The sequence below is a fragment of the Archocentrus centrarchus genome, chromosome 7, assembly GCF_007364275.1.
Source record: "Archocentrus centrarchus isolate MPI-CPG fArcCen1 chromosome 7, fArcCen1, whole genome shotgun sequence".
Classification (NCBI taxonomy): domain Eukaryota; kingdom Metazoa; phylum Chordata; class Actinopteri; order Cichliformes; family Cichlidae; genus Archocentrus; species Archocentrus centrarchus.
In genome coordinates this window covers 20,340,965-20,361,454 of record NC_044352.1, presented here as the reverse complement: position 1 = coordinate 20,361,454, position 20,490 = coordinate 20,340,965, and the positions used below count along the sequence as shown (strand labels likewise).

General features: G+C 40.2%; 1 protein-coding gene across 3 annotated transcripts in view; it reads left to right on the top strand.

Moving 5' to 3' along the window:
- l1cama (L1 cell adhesion molecule, paralog a) overlaps window positions 1-20,419 on the top strand; it is a 47,193-nt gene extending 26,774 nt beyond the window's left edge. The window contains exons 3-29 of one of the 3 annotated variants that reach the window (XM_030734343.1): window positions 262-276; window positions 1,887-1,989; window positions 2,540-2,742; window positions 6,557-6,679; window positions 7,064-7,234; window positions 8,194-8,308; window positions 8,596-8,780; window positions 10,249-10,380; window positions 10,459-10,605; window positions 10,699-10,810; window positions 11,092-11,255; window positions 11,368-11,527; window positions 11,745-11,869; window positions 12,000-12,101; window positions 12,702-12,899; window positions 12,988-13,058; window positions 13,153-13,378; window positions 13,498-13,613; window positions 14,500-14,713; window positions 14,968-15,090; window positions 15,360-15,536; window positions 15,618-15,728; window positions 15,872-16,021; window positions 16,442-16,573; window positions 17,455-17,527; window positions 17,690-17,701; window positions 18,067-20,419. In XM_030734343.1, coding sequence (XP_030590203.1) covers window positions 262-276; window positions 1,887-1,989; window positions 2,540-2,742; window positions 6,557-6,679; window positions 7,064-7,234; window positions 8,194-8,308; window positions 8,596-8,780; window positions 10,249-10,380; window positions 10,459-10,605; window positions 10,699-10,810; window positions 11,092-11,255; window positions 11,368-11,527; window positions 11,745-11,869; window positions 12,000-12,101; window positions 12,702-12,899; window positions 12,988-13,058; window positions 13,153-13,378; window positions 13,498-13,613; window positions 14,500-14,713; window positions 14,968-15,090; window positions 15,360-15,536; window positions 15,618-15,728; window positions 15,872-16,021; window positions 16,442-16,573; window positions 17,455-17,527; window positions 17,690-17,701; window positions 18,067-18,328 — 3,722 coding nt within the window. In that variant the 3' untranslated portion in view covers window positions 18,329-20,419. Of the gene's footprint in view, window positions 1-261; window positions 277-1,886; window positions 1,990-2,539; window positions 2,743-6,556; window positions 6,680-7,063; window positions 7,235-8,193; window positions 8,309-8,595; window positions 8,781-10,248; window positions 10,381-10,458; window positions 10,606-10,698; window positions 10,811-11,091; window positions 11,256-11,367; window positions 11,528-11,744; window positions 11,870-11,999; window positions 12,102-12,701; window positions 12,900-12,987; window positions 13,059-13,152; window positions 13,379-13,497; window positions 13,614-14,499; window positions 14,714-14,967; window positions 15,091-15,359; window positions 15,537-15,614; window positions 15,729-15,871; window positions 16,022-16,441; window positions 16,574-17,454; window positions 17,528-17,689; window positions 17,702-18,066 lie in introns of all 3 variants that reach the window. The other 2 variants (XM_030734342.1, XM_030734344.1) reach the window with 2 other exon arrangements.
- The last annotated feature ends 71 nt before the right edge of the window (window positions 20,420-20,490 follow it).

Here is a 20,490-nt window from a genome sequence, read left to right as displayed (position 1 = left end):
AGGATCAATAAAGGAGATACCTTAGAATCTGTATCAAGGAAATAAGGGTTAAAACCTACACCCCATTACAAAAGATATTACACTGCTTTATTGTCCATGTGTCATAAATATTGTTCAGTTTTCTATCTATCTATCTATCTATCTATCTATCTATCTATCTATCTATCTATCTATCTATCTATCTATCTATCTATCTATCTATCTATAACTAAAATATTTTCCTTCATTTCCTTGACTCTGCCCACCACTGTGGACTAACAGACCACATAAGTGATTGTAAGTGCTTTTACATTTATTGATGTCTTAATGCAGATGTTGGCAATGCTTACTGCAAACACTCTAACTGTACACTTAATTTACGACAATGTTTTTGTTTTGCATCCAACAAACACCAAAAAAAAAAATACTGAACTTAAATGAATCCGGCATCAGCGTGCCTTTGTGCCTTTTCAGTGTTATGCTACTAGTATCTGTGTTTTATCCTGCGTTTGTGATTGCATGTGAGAATGTGTGTGTTTTATTTTTTAACATCTACCTGTATCTAGATGTGGGTGCGTGTTTGGCCTCATTGGCTCCCAGTAGGTGAGATTCTTGTAGGAGAAGGGAGAAGGAGGTTTGAGGAGCTGCTGTCTGTTAGAAGGCAGAGGGGCTCTCAGATCAAAGAAACAAGGAAATAAAGAGGAGTTAAAGCACTAAGCACCAGCTCCCCTTCTGCCAATAATGGAGCAGTGCCCATAGCCCAAACTTCAATTTGATCAGCTGAGGAAATGGGCTTATTTCCCCGTATCAGTGGGAATTCTTTCATTAAATTGCTGCAGTCTCCCTATCTGTCTCATTCCAAATCTCTGCAAACTTGCCCCTTGTTTGTTTTTTCCTCTCTCTCTCTCTCTACATCCTTTTTGCTCAGTTTTTCTGCTGCACTGCATGTGCTCTCTCCTTGCTGAACGTTCATCTATCTCCCCTGTCTGCTTAGCTCTCCATCTTCATCGCCTTTTTCTCATCTACCGCAGCCCCCCCTCGGTCCTGTGCCTTCCTTTCCCCATTTACCTACATAATATGAATTTATCTCTGACTCGAGCTCTGTCTCTTTCCCTTAAAGTCAAATTAAAGACTCTACCCACAAGTATCAAGCTGTGACTTCTGTTCTACTGCAGACAGCCAGTGTGTATAGTTCCTGAAGATTTGTGGAGAAAAAGATTTTAATTTGGATTGATTTGAAGAATAACATAAATTTGCACCAAGGTTTAAAACATATGTGAAAGGCTCTGACACGTTGGTATTCACACAACTGTCCAGCAAGTTGTTTTTCTGTGAGTACGTAAATGCAACATTTGCTTTATGGATGCTGTGCACAGCGACGATAAAGAAAGGTAAACCTGTTCAGCTGGACTTTTTTAAAAAAAATCCCTGCTTAATTTTCATACACACTATTTTCCTTCTTTATGTCTCAGTGTCACAGGGGACACTGAGCTATATATCTATTTTATATGAACTCTTCCTCTTACATTATGCTGTATCAATTTTCTCTCATCTCAACCCATTTATTCTGCCTGCTCTCTTGCTCTTTCCCTTGGCCTACATTTCATGTCTTTCTCAGGGGACCCTTTTTAAAAGATATTGACTGTGTGTAGTTATCTGCAGCTGTTAAAATATGGAAATTAGTGGTGTCTCTGGTTATTCTGTGCTGTTTGCTAAGAGACTGAAAGTGAGATGTGTGTTATGCAATGTATATACCAAAGCTCGAGATATAGCGGCATGCATCGTGAAAACAGATCAGGTGAATTTAACAAAGCAAAGCCTGCAAGACTATTAGGTGTGTCTGCATTTACATGTGTGCTTTGTGATTGTGTTGTGACTCCACTAACTGTGACTTTTGGTGTATGCAGTCAGGAGGCCTCCAGTGATCACCACACAGCCGGAGTCTGTCACCGTATTTAGCGTTGAAGACCTCGTCATGAGCTGTGAAGCCTCCGGCAACCCTCCACCCATGTTAGTCAGTGCGCGTACACGCGCGCGCGCGCGCACACACACACACACACACACACACACACACACACACACACACACACACACACACACACAAACATAAAGAACATGGTTTGATTAAGAATGAAAATGCTATATTATTCACAGGGGAGACTAGCCATTGGTTATCTGGAACAGTGACCTTCCTTCTCCTTGTTCAGCTGACATCTACATATTAGCATTACAGGAGAGCACAGCTTCTCCCAGTCAGAGTTCTTGTTTCAACCAGGGATAAATGTCATTAAGCCCTCAAGCAATCTTTTCAAAGTGCCTTGGCTGCTCTGAAGTGGAAAAGTGCTCCGATTGCCGAGGAAAAGATGAATATCACAATTACAGCACGAGCTTCCGAGTCTCACCGGGGCATCTTGTGTAAATTTTGCAGCTATTCGTTTGTCCCCTCAGATGAATAGCTACGTATAAGGACATCTTGTGGGTGTTCTCAAAGGCATGGAAATAACTGTGACTTTAATATTTTAAAGAAGAATATTTCAGATTCTTTTCTTTTTTGTTTCAGCTTCCGATGGACAAAGGACGGAGAAGACTTTGACCCAGGCAGTGACCCAGAGTTGAAGGTTTCTGAACGCTCTGGCTCATTCGCATTCTATACACTTAGCAACACCATGGACACACTGACCAAATACCAAGGCAAATATGTTTGCTATGCATCCAATGAGCTGGGGACAGCTGTGTCTAATGAGGCCATACTCAACACGGATGGTAAGAACACAGTGACCACTTATAAACCACTGACCACTTGTTGAAAGAGCCGTAAAGATTTTGTGCCAGTCTGTAATCATTTGTCCTTAAGGGAAGTACAACATTTGAAATACCGTCAAAGAAATAAAACATCTCTATGCCACCGACTGAACTGCATCACACCAGAGGAATCACAAATTTCCTGAATATCAGTTCCAGTGTTAGCTGTCCTGTAAATGCCTTCAAGGTTCAGATTAGAAGCAAGCGGCGCTGTTGTTGATTTATATATGGTTGATTTAAAAAGCTGTGAAGGGAGACAGTGTGGAAAGCTTTATACAGAGCTCATCTCTTAGCAGATGGGGCTCCTACTGAGAGCCCAGACTATTGCCACCTGCAACATAATTAGACGATAATCAGCATATACACAAGCATCCACACACAGATAGCACGGGGCCCCAGAGCAAAAGTAAAGAGCACCTCTGCATATCCATCTACCTGAGTGACTGGCTCTCTTCTGGACGACCTCATCCCTCCACAGTTTCCCTGACAACGGTTTCCCCAGAAACGCTCTTGAGTTGATGTCATGTGAAGAAGCACTCTTCAGTAGCTCCTCTGAGGTTATCGACAATGGGTTGAGGGGAGGAGGGAAAGCAAAGATGTATGACTCACAAATTAAGTCTTTTACAAGATAAAAAAAAAGCCCAACCTGGTATCTTCTCTGAAGATTTTGTAGAATCATCAGAATTCAATACTTTTAATGTTGCATAACAGCAGAAAGACACTGATGTATATCAGCAAATACTTGTAGAAAAATTTGACAAAATATGTATAATCATAATATATTTTATTCATCTTTATACATTTATATTGTATATTGCTCTTGTGGGGTGTTCCCGGTCTGCAGTGGTCAGCATCTATCAAAAGTGGTCTGACGAAAGAACAGTGGTGAACCAGTGAGAGGATCAAGGCTCATTGATGCATGTGGGGAGCAAAGGCTAGCCTGTGTGGTCTGATCCAACAGATGAGCTACTGTAGCTCAAATTGCCTGAAATGTTAATGCTGGTTCTGATAGAAAGGGATCAGAATACATAGAGCATAAAGGTTTGCAGTCTGTTGTGTATGGGGTTGCATAGCTGCAGACCACTCAGGGTGCCCGTGCTGACCCCTGACTGCTGCCGAAAGTGCTAACAATGGGCACATGAGCAATGGAAGAAGGTGTCCGGGTCTGATGAATGTTTTCATTTATATCACATGGATGGACGGGTGTATGTGCGTCGCTTACCCTGGGAACACCTGGCACCAGGATTTACTATTAGAAGAAGGCAAGCTGGTGGAGGCAGTGTGATGTTTTGGGCAGTGTTCTGCTGGGAAAACTTGGGTCATGTCATCCACATGAATGTTACGTTGATACGTACCATCTACCTAAACATTGTTACAGACCATGTACACCCTTTTATAGAAACGATATTCCCTGATGGCAGTGGCCTCTTTCAGCAGGATAATGTGCCCTGCCACAAAGCAAAAATGGTTCAGGAATAGTTTGAGGAGCGCAACAGAAAGTTTTAGGTGTTGACTTGGCCTCCAAATTCTCAAGGTCTAAATCCAATTGAACATCTGTGGGATGTGCTGGACAACCAAGTTCAATCCATGAAGGCCCCACCTCGCAACTTACAGGACTTAAAGGATCTGTTGCTAACATCTGGGTGCAGATACCACAGCACACCTTCAGGGATCTAGTGGTGTCCACTCCTCGACCGGTCAGTGCTGTTTGGGCAGCAAAAGTGGGATCAACACAGTATTAGGCAGGTGGTCATAATGTTATGCTTGATTGGTGTATGTACAACAGTCAAAACAGCAGACAGCTGTCAAATAGTAGTAAAGAAGAATTATAGTTAAAAGAATGAATAATTCTTAGTCTTTCCAAGTTTGCAGACCAATGATCTGTTACACATTAAATTGAAATTAAATGCATGTACACACATCAGCCAACAGTCAATAGATATGCCTTCGTAATCATAATAAACAAGACAACAACAGTTCCTTATTTAAGCCCCCAGAATTCTCAGTTTGCAAGTGTTATACCCAATAGGCCTATCTTTAAATAAGTTTCTGGCTATAGAGAGTCTCTCTGTGCTGTTTCTAATTCGGCTTTTGCTCTTGTGTTCAGAAGTCCTTAATCTCAGTTTGCATGCTGAAAAATACCCAAGGGCATTATTATCAGGTCGAGTACATATGTGGTCTTGTGTGAGATGAGATTCTACCCAAGACTTCAGTTTTTTTCTGCCTGCCGGTGGATGTGAGGCATGGACCCCTTTAATTGTGGCCTTATAGCTCACACTATAAAAATAGAATGATCCTCAGGGAAGGAGAGATTAAAAAGTGTGTAGAAATTGTCTTAATAAATGTGTCTCTCACATTGATAGATTGCTTTGTAGCAAACTCTGCACTGTAGTTGCTAAGGAGAATGTTTTCTGACCACACTTTTGAGAAGCTGGAAAACAGGTAAAAGGTTAGTGTCAAAACAACAGAATGTCATTTTGAGTGGGGGGATTAATGGCCTGAAGGATATTAATATATTTTTGGATAATTTTTGAGGGGGTTCAGCACATTTTATTTTGATTTTTGAGTTGAGCACATCAGCTAGTTTGGTAAAATCCTCTCTGAAGATCCCTCTTGTCAAATCTTCAGTGTTCCTTCTATTTAAATTTATAAATAAAACTGTTTATCCACTTGAGTCAAACACAGCCAAACTACCAAAAGCTGTTTATTATTGGCAAAAAATTCAGTTACATGCTGCGATATTTTGTTTGGATAGTTTTTAAGATTGTTTCTGTGACTTTATCATCTTCTGAAACAGGATGTAAAATTCTGTGAAGTAGTCACGATTAATAAAGATACACAGCTTTGAAGAGAACCACTTGATTTTTTGCCATTTCATTAAAAACAATTACATGCTAATAATTGAAAGTTTACTGAATATCAATTTATTTCTGTTTTTTAAAATGTTTCTCATTGATGCATATTAATATGTCATTTATTGTTACAGACACCACAGCCTGCAGCATGCTGCACAAAACCCATCCCAGAAGCCTGAAACATAATTTATCCTTATGCAGTAATATCATATGCATGGGATGTATAGCAGTAATAAATATTTAAGTATGGTAAAGTAATGTTTATATTTGCTTTTGCATCACTCAAGCCACTCAAGCTATGCACTGTTATGGGCACTGCACAGTTTTTCAAACAAAGTCAAACAACTTCACTCATAACATGACAATAAATGATTATAGTCAAGTGTATAGCCTTTATACATATTTACTCTAAACAATATATTCATATAATAAAAATATATTATCAGTAAATGCAAGACTTATGTCTTAAAAAAATATAATAAAAAATCTGAATGCTCAAAAGATATATTAGCATGGATTTGTGAAAAATGGCCGCAGAGCAAAAGAAGTAGAAATCTCAATATTAAGGTTTTATCTACTTTTGATATAAAAACTGAAAAAGCAATAAAAAAAAAAGTAATAACTGGTATTAGAAGAAATGCAAATGTGTTACATCATATTCACATTCTGAAATCAAATAAACAGCAATTTATGTTCGATGACTCCAAAACGTGTGTGAACGTCATCACAAGGACCAACTTCATATCCTCAACACCAACTCATATAAAATTATATTATTTACTGGAATATAATATTGTGTTGCAAAGGTAATCCCAGTTTTGCCATTGGATTGTGTAAAATTGTCTATATGTGCTCGCCCGTTACCTGTTGTGTTGTTGTGTTTTCAAAGATTTTTTTTTCCCTGTCTTGCTTCCCTTTAGTTCCCCCTTCCCAGCAGAAAGAAAAAAAGGTTGATATCAGGGTTGAAGAGGGAAACAGTACTACTCTGAAGTGTAACCCCCCACAAAGCTCTATGGAGCCAATCATTCACTGGATGGACTTGAGTGAGTACATTACCTTTTCATCTCCGCTTCCCTTACATGCTTCCTGTCTCCATGCTTTTGTTGTCCATTCATCACTTCAGAGAAAGCTAGTTAGTGATTTATTTCTGTATCTATATCATCTAACTTCATCACTTTCCAGTATATCCAGCATCCATGCAGTTTTCTTTGTCTGACTTTTTTTTTCCTCTGATACTTTTTTACAATCCAGGCTGGATCTGCATTTTTCAGTTTCTCTCATCCTGTTGTATCTATATTTCCTTCTATATCCTCACGCTGTTTCATGATGTTGTTAAGCCCCTTTGTTATTCTCTTTTATTTCATTTTTTTTTCCAGCTGCTTCAATTATATTTTCTGCGTTTTTCTTACTTCTTTCCCTCTCTTCAGGGTTGCGTCATATTGAGCTTAGTAAGCGGGTGATGCTGGGGAAGGACGGCAACCTGTACTTTGCCAGTTTGGACATTTCGGACAGCAGGGATGACTACACTTGCAACGTCCAGTACCTGGCAACTCGCACGATTCTGGCGAAAGAGCCCATCACTCTGAAAGTCGTCCCCTGTGAGTTTTGTTCAAGATTATCTAAACTCAGCTGACTTAGACTAAGCTGATCTAACCTGAATTAAGGTGGGTTCCTCAGACGTCTTCCACCTTTATTCAAAATTTAAACCAATAACATCTAAAGGTTTTAATGAACAGGGAAACTGTGGGTAATTTAGTTCACACTGGTGATCTTTTGACCACACATGAAACAAAACATTGCTCTGGTTGAAGCATTTCTTTCAAAGCAACAAATGTGAGTCTCATTGTAGTTGAAAAGTCAGAGGATCCCAGTCTGTACCCGCGTTCACCGCCATGAATCCTACAACTGCTGAGTCAGATCAAAAGTGGTGGTCTTTGTAATTTTAGAGACTAAGAACTTTCAACACAATTTTAGATTTCTTTTAAAATGTGTAGCGTGGTTGTAAAAGTCATTAAATTATAAGGTGCTTTGAAAATGAACTTTTATAGATTCATACACCTCTTAAAATCTAACTTCTTTCATTATTAAATATAAATCTGCTATTTAAATGGTGTGCGCAGTATATTTCTCGAAGCCCCATAATTAAACTAAAGTCATTTCATCACCACGTGGTAGCATGTTGTGCTGACCGAAGCAGTGACCATTTCCAGTAGGCCCCACTGAGCCAGCAGGGGGTTGTCCTCTGCTCAGCCCATATTGTAATGAGATTCAGCTCACACTGTGATGTGGTCGCCGGCAAGTGCGACCCAACTAGAGGTCAGAAAGATGAGTACATGTTAACACGAGACCTCTGTGTGTGTGTGTGTAGAGAGTCTAGATGATGATGTTTTGTTAGAAAGGTAAAATCTCTCCACATGATTCCACGCCCTCCATCTCTGTTTGTGTTCCTCAGAGTCTTTAAAGTGGCTGCTGTGTCAGCAGCAGAGCAATCTAAAAATTACCCATGCATATGTATGAGCGTTTCTCTTTGTCTTTGTGTTTCCTTCTCTGTGTCCAGCCAACTCGATACTACGGAACAGGAGGCCCCAAATGATGAGACCTGCAGGAAAGCACAGCACGTACCATGCCCTCAGGGGACAGACACTAGAGCTTGAGTGCATCGTCCAAGGCCTGTGAGTGTGTATGCGTGCATATGTGTGTGCTTTCACCCGCATCAATCAGAAAACTTAAGCCGCTCCTTTTAATCAATCTTACCTATCTCTCATCCACCACCCCCCCACTCGACACATTATTCCATTATGTCTTTTGTTGCTTCCTGCCAACTCTGCTTCTTGCTGCCATCTTGTCTTAATGTTCCTCACCATTATTTTCTCTGCCTTGCCTGCTTTACTCTATGTCCATTTCCTCTCATTAATTTTCCTCTTCTCTTGCATCCCTACGCACACATCATCCTTTTCAGTCCAACCCCTGAAGTGTCGTGGCTGAGGAAGGATGGCGAGCTCTCGGAAAGTAGAACCAGCAAAGATATGTTTGACCGCCGCCTGCGCTTCACTAATATCTCGGAAAGTGACGGGGGCGAATACCAGTGCATAGCTGAGAACTCCCAGGGGAAGGCCACACACACTTACATGTTGACTGTGGAAGGTACAGCTCTTGCTTTCTCTCTCTAACGCTCACACATACCTCGAGAGATGCTTAAAGAATACACGGCACATTATGATTTTCCATTACACATCTTAGGTTAATAGTTAGAATTCTTTTCTAGCTGATGTTAAAATATATTTGTGTGCAGACTCCATTACTTCCAGGAGAGTAGTAGGTGCTGTGTGGAGTGACATGTAATTTGAAACATTTAAGAATCAAGTTATCCAGGTGCACACAGGATGTGTTAAGATATATTTAATTTGAAATTTGCTTATACTTTATGCTTTGACAAAATAATGATTAATTGACATTCAGATTTTTAGTACTAATATAAAATGTTTGTTCAATTTTGGAACTGCCATAAATTTGGGTTATCTGTGAGAGCCTGATAAAAATAACATCAGTCACAAGAGATGCCACAGAAGCAGAGATGTGGTTCAAACTACAGAAACACTGGATCCTACACTTTCCTCAACTCCCTGGTGTCTTTCATGAGAATGGCTCTGCTTAGTACCTCCATGTCAAAACTATATATATATATATATATATATATATATATATATATATATATATATAGGCTTTGATGTCATGTTTCAAAAAAGTTTAGCATACTCTGTAAGTGTTTTGGACCTGAGGAGACCAATCAGTGTAAACAAATTACAAAAATGTTTTCCAACTCTTGACTAATTAATGATGTGCCAAATGTTTACAATGCCTGCCAGGTCCAGACTGCAGGCATGACACCCAGACTCTGTTGTTCTGTGGTTTGGCACTCAATGCTTTCCCTGGGGGGAATGTTGATTGGATGGCAGCATATGTCACTCAAAAACTTTGATATTGTTGAGCATTAATAGTACCTTCACAGATGTGCTAGTTATAGTTGTATACACCCATACCATCTTTTGAATGGCGGTTGTGTGGTGCATTGGCAACAAGCCAAATGGGCCCTCTACTCTTTAGCCTGTAGGAGGCACTATTCATGCTTTCCAAAAAAAGAATTTCATTTTCATTTTCATTGGTCAAAGTATAGGATGACAGCTTCATAATTTTCTGTCTTAAATGACCAGAGAAGGCAGCGTTTGCCCACACAGTTTCACACACAGTAATGAACCCCCTTCATTTTTACTCTCTTTTATACCCAAAGAGCATTATACAACTTTCTCCTTTTTCTTTCTCTTTTTTTTTTATGACTCTGTCTTAACTTTTTTGAAACATGATGCTGGCATCAAATTGAAAATATCACTTATGAAAACAAGTTTCTCTGTTTCATCACATTGTGTTTTCCTTTTCCTGATTTAATTTAAATATAGGGTTTAATTTTATTTAGATATTAAAGATGGACAAAGAACAGTTTCATGATCACTTGCTTCATTTTTTTTTAACCCTTGGTAATTTGTGGGGAGTAGACCTTTAATCTCATATTATTTTTCTTTTACCATATGGGACTGATATATTCTGTCTGTTGCAGCTGCACCTTATTGGGTCAAGGAGCCAGTCAGTCAGTTATATGCCCCAGGTGAGACAGTCAAACTAGACTGTCAGGCAGATGGCATTCCCTTTCCTACTATCAGCTGGACCATCAATGGGGTCCCCATCTCAGGTCAGGTCACACCTTAGCATGTGCTAACACACATCTCTGGGCACTTAAGGTCTACTGACAGTGTGTACTCTTTAACAGAAGTTGATAAGGACTCCAGTCGTACCCTGACAGCAAGCGGGTCTTTGATCCTAGAGGACGTGAACTTCAGAGACACTGCCATCTATCAGTGCTGGGCTTCCAACAAACACGGAACCATCCTCACGAACACCAATGTTTATGTCATTGGTGAGTGCTGATTGTTACATGCTGCTGTATGCGTTTACCTGAATTCTGAGTTTGTTCTCTGTGTATGTCATTTGTCTTTGTGTGGCATTGCAGAGTTACCTCCCCAGCTCCTTACCGAAGATGGGAATACATACGCGTATACAGAGGGCCAGAAGGCTTTACTGGAGTGTGAGACGTTTGGCTCTCCTAAACCAAAAGTAATATGGTGAGGCCGTATTGCATATTCTTGTGCTTACTGGCAGATTTTCCTATTGGTAAAAAGGCGATATTATAATGTGGTAGCTCTTCATATGCATAAATTAATAGCGAAATGTTGTTACATCTGGGCTGTTACTGTGAATTCTGTCACTGTGGCAAATATCCAATCAGGCTTTGTTCCTTGTAGTAAAATGAGAAAAGTGGCATTTAAGTTAGGTTTTTTCCTAAGTTTCTGATGTGTATTTGTTTTTTGATGTGTGTGTGTGTGTGTGTGTGTGTGTTTTAAAGGGAAAGAAAAAACAGCAGCTCCTCCCTTCTAGCAGATCCCAGAGTTAACCCTCTTGCCAATGGGTGGCTGGAGATCTCTAATGTCACGCAGAGTGATGACGGGATCTACACCTGCACTGTGCCAAATACCAATTTGTCAATCAGTGCTGAGTTGGAAATATTCAGTGAGTGAGACTCACATGCATACAGACACAGTAACTCTTCGCAATTTTGTTTACTATTTGTACCTCCTGCAGCTTGTCTCAGCATACTATGCTTGCTTGCTTTCTCCTGCAGATAGGACAGTGATACTGTCACCCCCACAGGCTCTGAAGGTGCAGCCTGGCCACACAGCAATCTTCACCTGCCTTGCCCTTGTTGACCCCAGACTCGACTTTCCTTTCATTCAGTGGAGAAAGAACAACCAGAAGCTGGCTGATTCCAACAGTGATGAAAAGTGAGACTGGATTTCTATATAACAGAGACCTGAAAATAAAGAGGATAATTTGAGAAATTATGAAATCATGATCATGGATCAGGTTATCCATCTGTTTGTACGCTGAAGCTTCTAACACATTGCACTTCCTTTTTTGGGGGGGAGAAATGAAGACGTAAAGGGGAAGAATGATGATAATAAATTCTAATTTATGATGACCATGACTGTATTTCCTCAGGTACACAATGGAAGGATCAGATCTCATAATAGCTAATGTGCAACTTGAGGATGAGGGCGTGTACACTTGTGAGATCATCTCTAAGTTGGATGTAGCAGAAGCCAGGGGCACCCTCACCTTATGTGGTAAGACCATTGACCATATATGATCACAAACAACAAAATAAAAACAACATTTTTTAAAAACCTTCATTGTGCATGCAGTGCATAATTAGTCATGGTAATAATAATAATAATAATCGATGTCCCCCATCAGATCGTCCAGACCCTCCTATCCTCCTACAGATCTCTGATCCTAAGCATCGTGAAGTCACTCTCAGCTGGACTCCTGGAGATGACCACAACAGCCCAGTGACAGGTTTAGTACAAATGCATAAAATCACACACATTCAAGCATCCACACGTGCAAAAACCCTAAACTTAACCTGACCTTAAAAGGTATTTATTAAGCCTGTCTCTGTCACCATAAGGAGGACGCATCCTCTCAATGTCTGCAAAACCCCCCACAACACAACACAAAACACATGGATACATATGCACACACATGCACAGACACAGTTGTATTTCCACTGTTTCAGAAAGGGCATTGGATTAGCCATAGAACTTGAGAAAATTAGGTCCACAGTTGCCTTTTTTTCACATGTGCCACACAGCAGGAGATTTACCACATTAAATACATTCTTACTACTAGAAATACACAGTTTGATTTAGGTAAAGGTGCCACCCTAGTTGAGTGTGCAGGAGGCAGGACACATAATATGACTGAGACTGTGTAAACAGATGTATGTCTCTAACAATAAATAACACAAGTAGACACACACAGTTTGAGTGCTCAAAATGAGTAGAAAAGCTCTATTTAATTGCAGGCCCATATAGCTAGTGTTGAGTATTTATGTTTCCATTACTTCCTTGGGGATAACGTCCTGTATTTCGCCATCATTCTTTGACTTTGTCACAGAGTATGTGGTAGAGTTTGAGGAGCAAGGTTCGAAAGAGAGGGGTTGGGAAGAGCTGAAGAGAGTTAGTGGAAACAAAGAGCGTGCTGATCTCACCCTGTGGCCCTACATGTCCTATCGTTTTCGGGTTATTGCCATCAATGATGTGGGCAAGAGCAACCCCAGCAAGCCGTCTGAAATACACAGTACACCTGCTGAAGGTAAAAGCCAATGATTTGTAGCAATGTGTTTTAACTGTCACAGTAAATTCCAAACAACCCTAAAAACCATCTCTTTTGCTAATCACAGCTCCAGATACTAACCCAGAAGATGTTCGGAGTGATTCCATCAACCCAAACACTCTCGTCATCACCTGGGAGGTACATCTATTACCTGAACCTGAACCATTAGTTGAAGCATTTCCTAATAATCTTTGAGAAAGGGTCTTATTGGCTGCTGTTCCCATCTTTACAGAAAATGGACAAACGGAACTTCCATGGACCTGACTTCAAGTACTGTGTGCAGTGGAGACGAGCGGTGGGAGGTGGGCCTGACTGGCACGAGAAGAATGTAACGGACCCGCCATTCCATGTTGACAATGTTGGCAACTTCTCTGCGTTTGAGATTAAAGTCCAGGCTTTCAATGAAATAGGGAGGGGACCTGAGCCAGACCCAGTCATAGGCTACTCAGGAGAAGATGGTAATATGTTTAAAAAAACTGTTTCTGAACAGTTTTTTCAGCAGGACATTTTTCTTTCCTGGGAATACTTGTTCTTGGTATTCTAATCCATCTCCTTCCTGTCTGCTGCTGTCTCTCAGTTCCTTTAGAGGCCCCAATGGATGTGGGTGTTGTACTATTAAACAGCACTACAATCAAAGTGACCTGGGCACCTATAGATAAAGAGACGGTCAGAGGACACCTGCTGGGATACAAGGTACTGCCCCTGTATCTCATTTGCTGTTTGGTGTAACATATGCCTGAATAACACATGACTGGTTTTAAAGTGGAGGCAGATAGATCTTAGCTTAGGGATGTCAGGAATCTTTGTAGTTTCAAGGTTGTGAAGCCTTTCCTGTCCCTCAAAATCTACCTCACACTCTAGAAACACTGCTGATCTTTGCTTTTATTTTGGTCTTCTATGATACATGTTCTAGTAAACACCCAGCCCTACTTTAAATGTTTTAAAGAACCAGTTTTATGCTCTCACAACCTGTAACTACATCAATAGTCAATAATATAAATGTAATTAAATGCATTAAATGTCACAGTTGTCCTCAGTTGCTTGGCTCCATTCAAACTAGGTCACATAGTTTTACTCTTCAAAATATGTTGGCATGTACAGTAAATCATCTGATATAGAATATTCCATTTAAATGTCAAAATCTGTGGGTGTAAGCTAGAAGTTTAAGTAATTTGAGTTCAACAAAGTTAGAATGGAGCAAGGAGAAGAAGGCGGATGAGTTTAAATCCAAAGCAATGGACAAGCGAAGTGAAGAAGAGAGTGATGGTAGGGTGGAGTGAGTGGAGATGAGTGTCAGAGGTGATTTGTGAAGCAGCATAGCAGCTAGAGTGAACGGGATTGGTGGTTTGGAGATGGTGCCACTAACAAAAAAAAATTACTGGGAGCAATCAGGATGGACAGGGTTAGAAATGAGTATCCAAACATGTTGAGCTGTTCTGGGAGATTCATCTTCAGAGTTAAGAACTTCAAAACTGTTCAAAGAAATGTGCCCGAGCAACTGAGAAAAACTGTAATTTTTCAAATATAAATTCAAAATTCTGCTTTTGTGGTTAATTTCTACGACTTCCTCTTTTATCAGATCCACTACACCAGGACAGGGTCTAAGGGCCATCACCGAGGCCGAAGGGCTAGAGAGTTAGAAAGCATGGTGGTGGATACGGAGCCCAACGAGCAGAAGAAAGTGATCAGTGATCTGAGACCGTTCTCCCACTATTCCCTGGAAGTGGCTGTATACAACAAAAAGGGAGAGGGACCCCGCTCCGAGGCGTTGACCTTCGAGACTCCGGAGGGAGGTGAGATTAAATGGGAAGAGAGGTGGAAGAAGAATTGGTCACAAGGCTAGAAAAGGGAGAGGTGACGATAAAGCGACAGAGTAAAGGAAAGAGGTCAAGCAGTACGGCAAAGGGAGAACTATAGGTATTAAAAAAAATGATACTAATATCCAGTGAATGATAGCTGGGGAACAATGAAGAGAAAGATGTAGATATTATTAAGTACATTATAGTGCCAAGTGCATTATCATCATGCCTCTTTGTCTTTCTGCTAGTTCCTGGTCCTCCCTTGACCCTGACTCTAGACAGCCCATCAGAGACAGAAATGACCCTCCGCTGGACACCTCCTGGCCAGCCCAATGGAGTGCTTGTTGGATATCTACTGCAGTACCAAGAGAGTGAGCATTTTTCAACTTTGCCAATAAAGTGAACATACAGTAAAATCCTGCAAGTTGTGAGTTCTGCTATGCTGCAGTCAGACATTGGAAAAACCTCGCGATACATCTCCAGAGAAAACAGTGGCACTAAAAAAAATGTCAAAAGCAAAACGTCCCAGTGAGCTCATCTGTCAGCTACATGTAACCCTGAATTATATTTTATCCATAAACGTGTTGACGACTGAATAGTGATGAAATGTTTTGGGATTTTTTGGCATTGCTGTGGTCAGTTACAGAGACTGATGACAGCCCCATGCAGGTGGAGGAAATAGATGGCGCCGCAGTCACCCACTTCACCCTGAAGAACCTGGACCGTGACAGCCACTACCGTTTCTACGTTAGGGGGCGCACTGCCACTCGGCATGGAGTGCCTATCATGATGAAGGGTGCCACCACACTGGATGGAGGTATAAAGCCGGTTCACATAAAAAGTTAGATTGTATTAAATCACACATTTGATTTATATTTGTCTGACTGTATTACAGTAGCTCCCACCAACATCAGCCTGTCTGTGGGGGAAAACTCAGTTAACTTTAGCTGGGTCGTCAAAAAGAGACACAGGAATGTTGGCTTCCAGATCCACTACCTCAACAAGAATGGTATAATATTCACACTAATGTGTGCATAAGTTAAGCCTGTTTGCATTCAACCTTTTAAAAGGATTATTACCTTGTGGGAGTAGCTTCACAATCCTGATCAAGAAAAAAAAAAAAGAAACAAGGTTCATGTTGTGCTTCTGCAGATGGCAGTAAATGGAAGAAGACGGAGAAGGTGAACTCTTCTCAGTCTTTCTACCAGCTCCAGGGCTTGACTCCTGGCTCCCATTATTTATTACGCTTCATCTACAACAACGAAACTTTCTATAAGACTGACATCGAGACAGAAGGAACAGGTACTATGAGCCTTCATTCATCCTCCTTACTTTCATCCGCTCTGCTCTCTCCACTGGGCTTCCCGCAGCTAAAAATATAAAGCCTGATTCTACAGAGAGTGTCTTGCAGCTCTTTCTCTGCCTGTGAAGTGCTTTCAAAGACTTTTGTGAAAAGAGAGCTTGGTTAGCCATATGAAATGATCCATTACTTGTGTTTGTTTGCTGTATTTTGCTGTATTCTTTGGTTCCCTGGTGAAATGCCAGCCTGTCAGAATGCATAATGATCTGTCTCTTTTGCTCTAGATTTTACTGCTTCTTTTATCTCGATTTTCCCATCTTTTTCATATTTTCCATTTGCCTTCTATTTTATTCCTGCTTCCTGTTACAAAAAAAACAAAAAACTAACTCCTTTTCCCACCACATTCTTTTTTCGTTCTTAAGGAGTAACAGAGATGCAGCCAAGCTTTGCAACGCAGGGCTGGTTCATTGGCGTTGTGAGTGCCATTGGCCTGTTGTTGTTGATCCTGCTCATTCTCTGCTTCATTAAGAGGAGTAAAGGGGGAAAATACTCAGGTAAGTGTGATGTACCCTGAAGAGTATTTATTATTAGTAAAGATATTAAACTGAAGCAGTGTTATTAAGAGCTTGACAAGCAGAAATACTCCCTTTTTACCCCTTATAAGTCCTCACAAGCTTTGTGTGGGTAACAATGGCCAGTCTGGAGCCATAAAGCTTTCTGACACTGCAGCAGAAAAAGACACACTTACTTCCTTACTGCACCAGCGTAAAGATATTATACCAGCTGGGGAGAAGACTGCATGTTCTTTTAAATGCTTCCCAAACAGTTCATTAACTTTGGGATCTGAACAGTGTTTCTAACTGTAAATAACTGTCCCATTTCACTCAACCTACTTTCTGCCTTGCAGCTTTCATGTCAGACATGTAGTAAGACAGACCTCTAAGCTTAAACTTCCTTGCTGTGATAGTAAGGAAGAGGCTCTGCCCTGAAAGAAAAAAAAAAAGAAGGAAAATAATGGCTCTGCACCCTGCAGGTGCATGTCTGACTGAACAGGAGAAAAAAAGGCAGCCTTTTATAGTAATTTCCACATGAGAGAGAAGTGGCTGGCTCTGCTGATACTAAAGCAGCGACTAACTGAATAATTAATCTGATAATACCTACTGTTATTATAAAAATAAATTATTCTGAATGTTTGTAATTTAAATATCAACACTAAAAGTGTTGGTTGTTATATTTTCAGAAAGCCAGATGAGAAAGTAAGTCGAAATCAAATTGTAATACAGATAAATAGATACTGCTCCACCTAAGAATTCTTGATTTGATCTTGCTGTTTGACAGAATGTCATCGTTGAGATCTGGGACTCACAGTAGCTTAGAGAGAAACAAGATTAAGATCTGACTGATAATGAAATCCAACATTCTGTCTCATTCTTAGTTAAAGATAAAGAGGAGGGTCCAATGGACTCAGAAGCACGGCCTATGAAGGATGAAACTTTCGGAGAGTACAGGTTTGTCATCTGAATGCACGCTGGTTCCTTGAATGCTTTGCTACATTTTTACAGATTGATTTCTAACACAGCCGTGATTCCCTCAGCACCATTTGGTTTTCCTAACCCTCTGTGTTCCTTTCATTGTCACTCTCCTCCCTAATGCCCGCCCCTGCTATGCAGATCTCTAGAAAGGTATGCTGTGATGTCCTCAACCCACTTGCTTTTTACCTCTGCCAGTGCCTTATTTACCTCCTGCCTTCCCATAAACAGTTTAATTTTAATGTAATGTATTGCTTTACTGATTAATATGCTCATAATGTTCTTTTAAAGTTTGTAGCTTTATGTCAAATCAAAAGTCCAAAATCCACTAATATTCACTTGACATGGTCACATTTTATAACCTGTAACTATCTACTTTTTTACTTTTAAGCTAAAAAAACAAAACAAAATCAAAGATTAGTACATAATAGTCAGCCTTCGGTATATAATAGTACATTTTCCGTATGCCTTGTGATAATATTTCTTACCCTTGACCTCTTCTGTTCTTCATGCTTCAGTGATCTTGAGGAGAAGCGAACAGCCAGCCAGCCGTCCCTGTGTGAGGGGAGCAAGCTCTGCAGTGAAGACAACCTGGACTACAATGGCAGCAGTGCCATGACCACAGAGCTCAACATGGATGAGTCTCTGGCCAGCCAGATCAGTCGTCCCAGTGGGGGTCCCGAAGGTTTCCACGGCCTGCCAGATAACTCCCCGCTCAACCCCACTTCCTTCTCCCCTGCCACCAATGGCGTGCCCAACTCAGTCACCATCCTCGATTAACCCCCACACATCCACCGGGGACCATCAGACCAAAATATGTCAACACGTATGTGCCCATATGCTCCTGTTCCCTACTGACTTGCTGATCTGTACTTCGACGACTAATAAACAATCATATTCAGATGTCCCTGGTAGTCATCTGATTGACTAGACTGTTGACCAAAGGAGTGTCCAAAGTAGTGGATAACAATAGTGATTTAAGCCTGACTGACATGAACATGTCCTTTGACCTCCCCTCATTTTCCTGTGCAGTTTACAACTAATGAAAATGACTAACATTCATTTCTCTCCCTCTTCTCTCTTTCTCTCAGCAAACAACACTGCAGAAGCATAAAGACAGAATGTTGTACAGTTAGAAATATCAGGGGTTGTGTAGGTATGGTCATGTAGAGATGCAGAGTAGTGCGTTTAAAGTGAAGGATGATGGTGGAACCCAGTGTAGGGAAACAGACAGCTCACATGCTGCTGTGAAAAAAAATTCTTGAATCGTAGATATGAATCATGTCTGATGTACTTCCCACATGATTTTGTATGTCTAATGCCATTTGATGTCTTCGATTGTACTTGACAGTGGCTTTTTTTTTTGTTTGTTTTCTTACAAATGTGTTTGAATACAAAACATCTTTTTTTTGTTGTTGTTGTGTCATTTTTGTTATGTAATCATTTTTTTCATATTGTTTTCTACGCAATTTCTATAAAACCTACAACATATTTCATAGATCGACATGTTTTCAGTAAAATCCAGTGAAGCCAAGTTTCTTACCATTTGGATGCATTAAGTGGAACTTGCTGTGAAAATGCTGAGTAGCATCTGGTGTATATAGCTGCATCTACACTTACCTATTTAGCCATAATACAGTATTATAGATATGTACATGATCCTTATAAGTTCCTGTGCCTGCTGGGTCTGCATAAAGCACCAGATTGATGTCATTACTCTCTCGCCTTCCCACCAGAAGTGTAATGTCATTATTGGAAATGATGTAATTTTTTTTGTGTGTGTCATGGCCTATGTGTAGCTTTCTGTATCTTTGTCTTTGTCTCTTTCTACACTGTATTAAAACATTGTTGTCTCTACTTAACAATCTTTCATACCTGTTCATCTCATACTAAACAAACTGAGGAGCAGTATTTATGTATATTTCAGATTAGAGAGTGGCCTCTAGTAGGAAAACACTCTCAAGTTTTATTTTCAAACCTTTCTCAATGCAAGCTGATATTGTAGACAGTTGTAAAGGCTGCAATTTGATATATGATAAAGGTAAAAAAGTAGTTGTTTATATCAAACAGAGAATGTATTCTTTTCAGGGCTAGGCAGACACTATTTACTTGCTTTTGAAAATAATCTGAGCTAAAAGGTACTGGAGAGTAAAGTCATAAGAAGAGCCAGGACTATTTGTTTTCCCTCTGACTGTAAATACAACCCTCACAGAACCATGTTTGATATGAAAATGTGAAAAATGTGCAGGTTTAAAGCCACTTCACTTAATTTTTGAAATGTTGCAAATTGTAGTTTTTCCTCCTCTGTGCTATTGCTATGAATTCAACCTTTTCTGTTATTGAAAAATGATCGCAGTGAGATTTGGGTGTAGCAAAAATACTTCATAGTTGAATAAAGGAAGAAAAAAATAAAAAAGGAAAAAAAAAAAGCAACATTGTTATGTAGATGTTTTTGCAAACATATCAAAAATTGAAAATTAAAAAAAAAAGTCCATTTAGTGTCCTTTAGTGAAAGTAGTTACACTTAGAGCTAAGATTGCGCTCATGCCCTTAATCATCCAGCAATGCAGTGAAGTGAATATCTGTGGAGTTTTTGTCTGATGCAGTTATGCGGGGCAGAAATGCAGTGAGCCATGGGGAACTCTTATATGCAATACTCTCCCTTCCCAAATAAAAGCATGCCACTGGCCCAATATCAACCGACAATCTCTGAGGTAGTATATGAGATGTCTAAAAAGGCTAGTGGTGCTGAAGGAGGTATGTGTAAGCTCCCTGTTGTTGGTTAAACAGACACACTCAGGACAAATAAAGCTTTTTAAAAAAAAAAAAAATCTATTTTCATACAGGAGCGATGAATGACACAAAATATGCCAATATTCTAACTCAACTATCTGCTGCTAAACATCTGTGTTTGTCAGTGTTTGGGGGCAAATGTTAGCTCT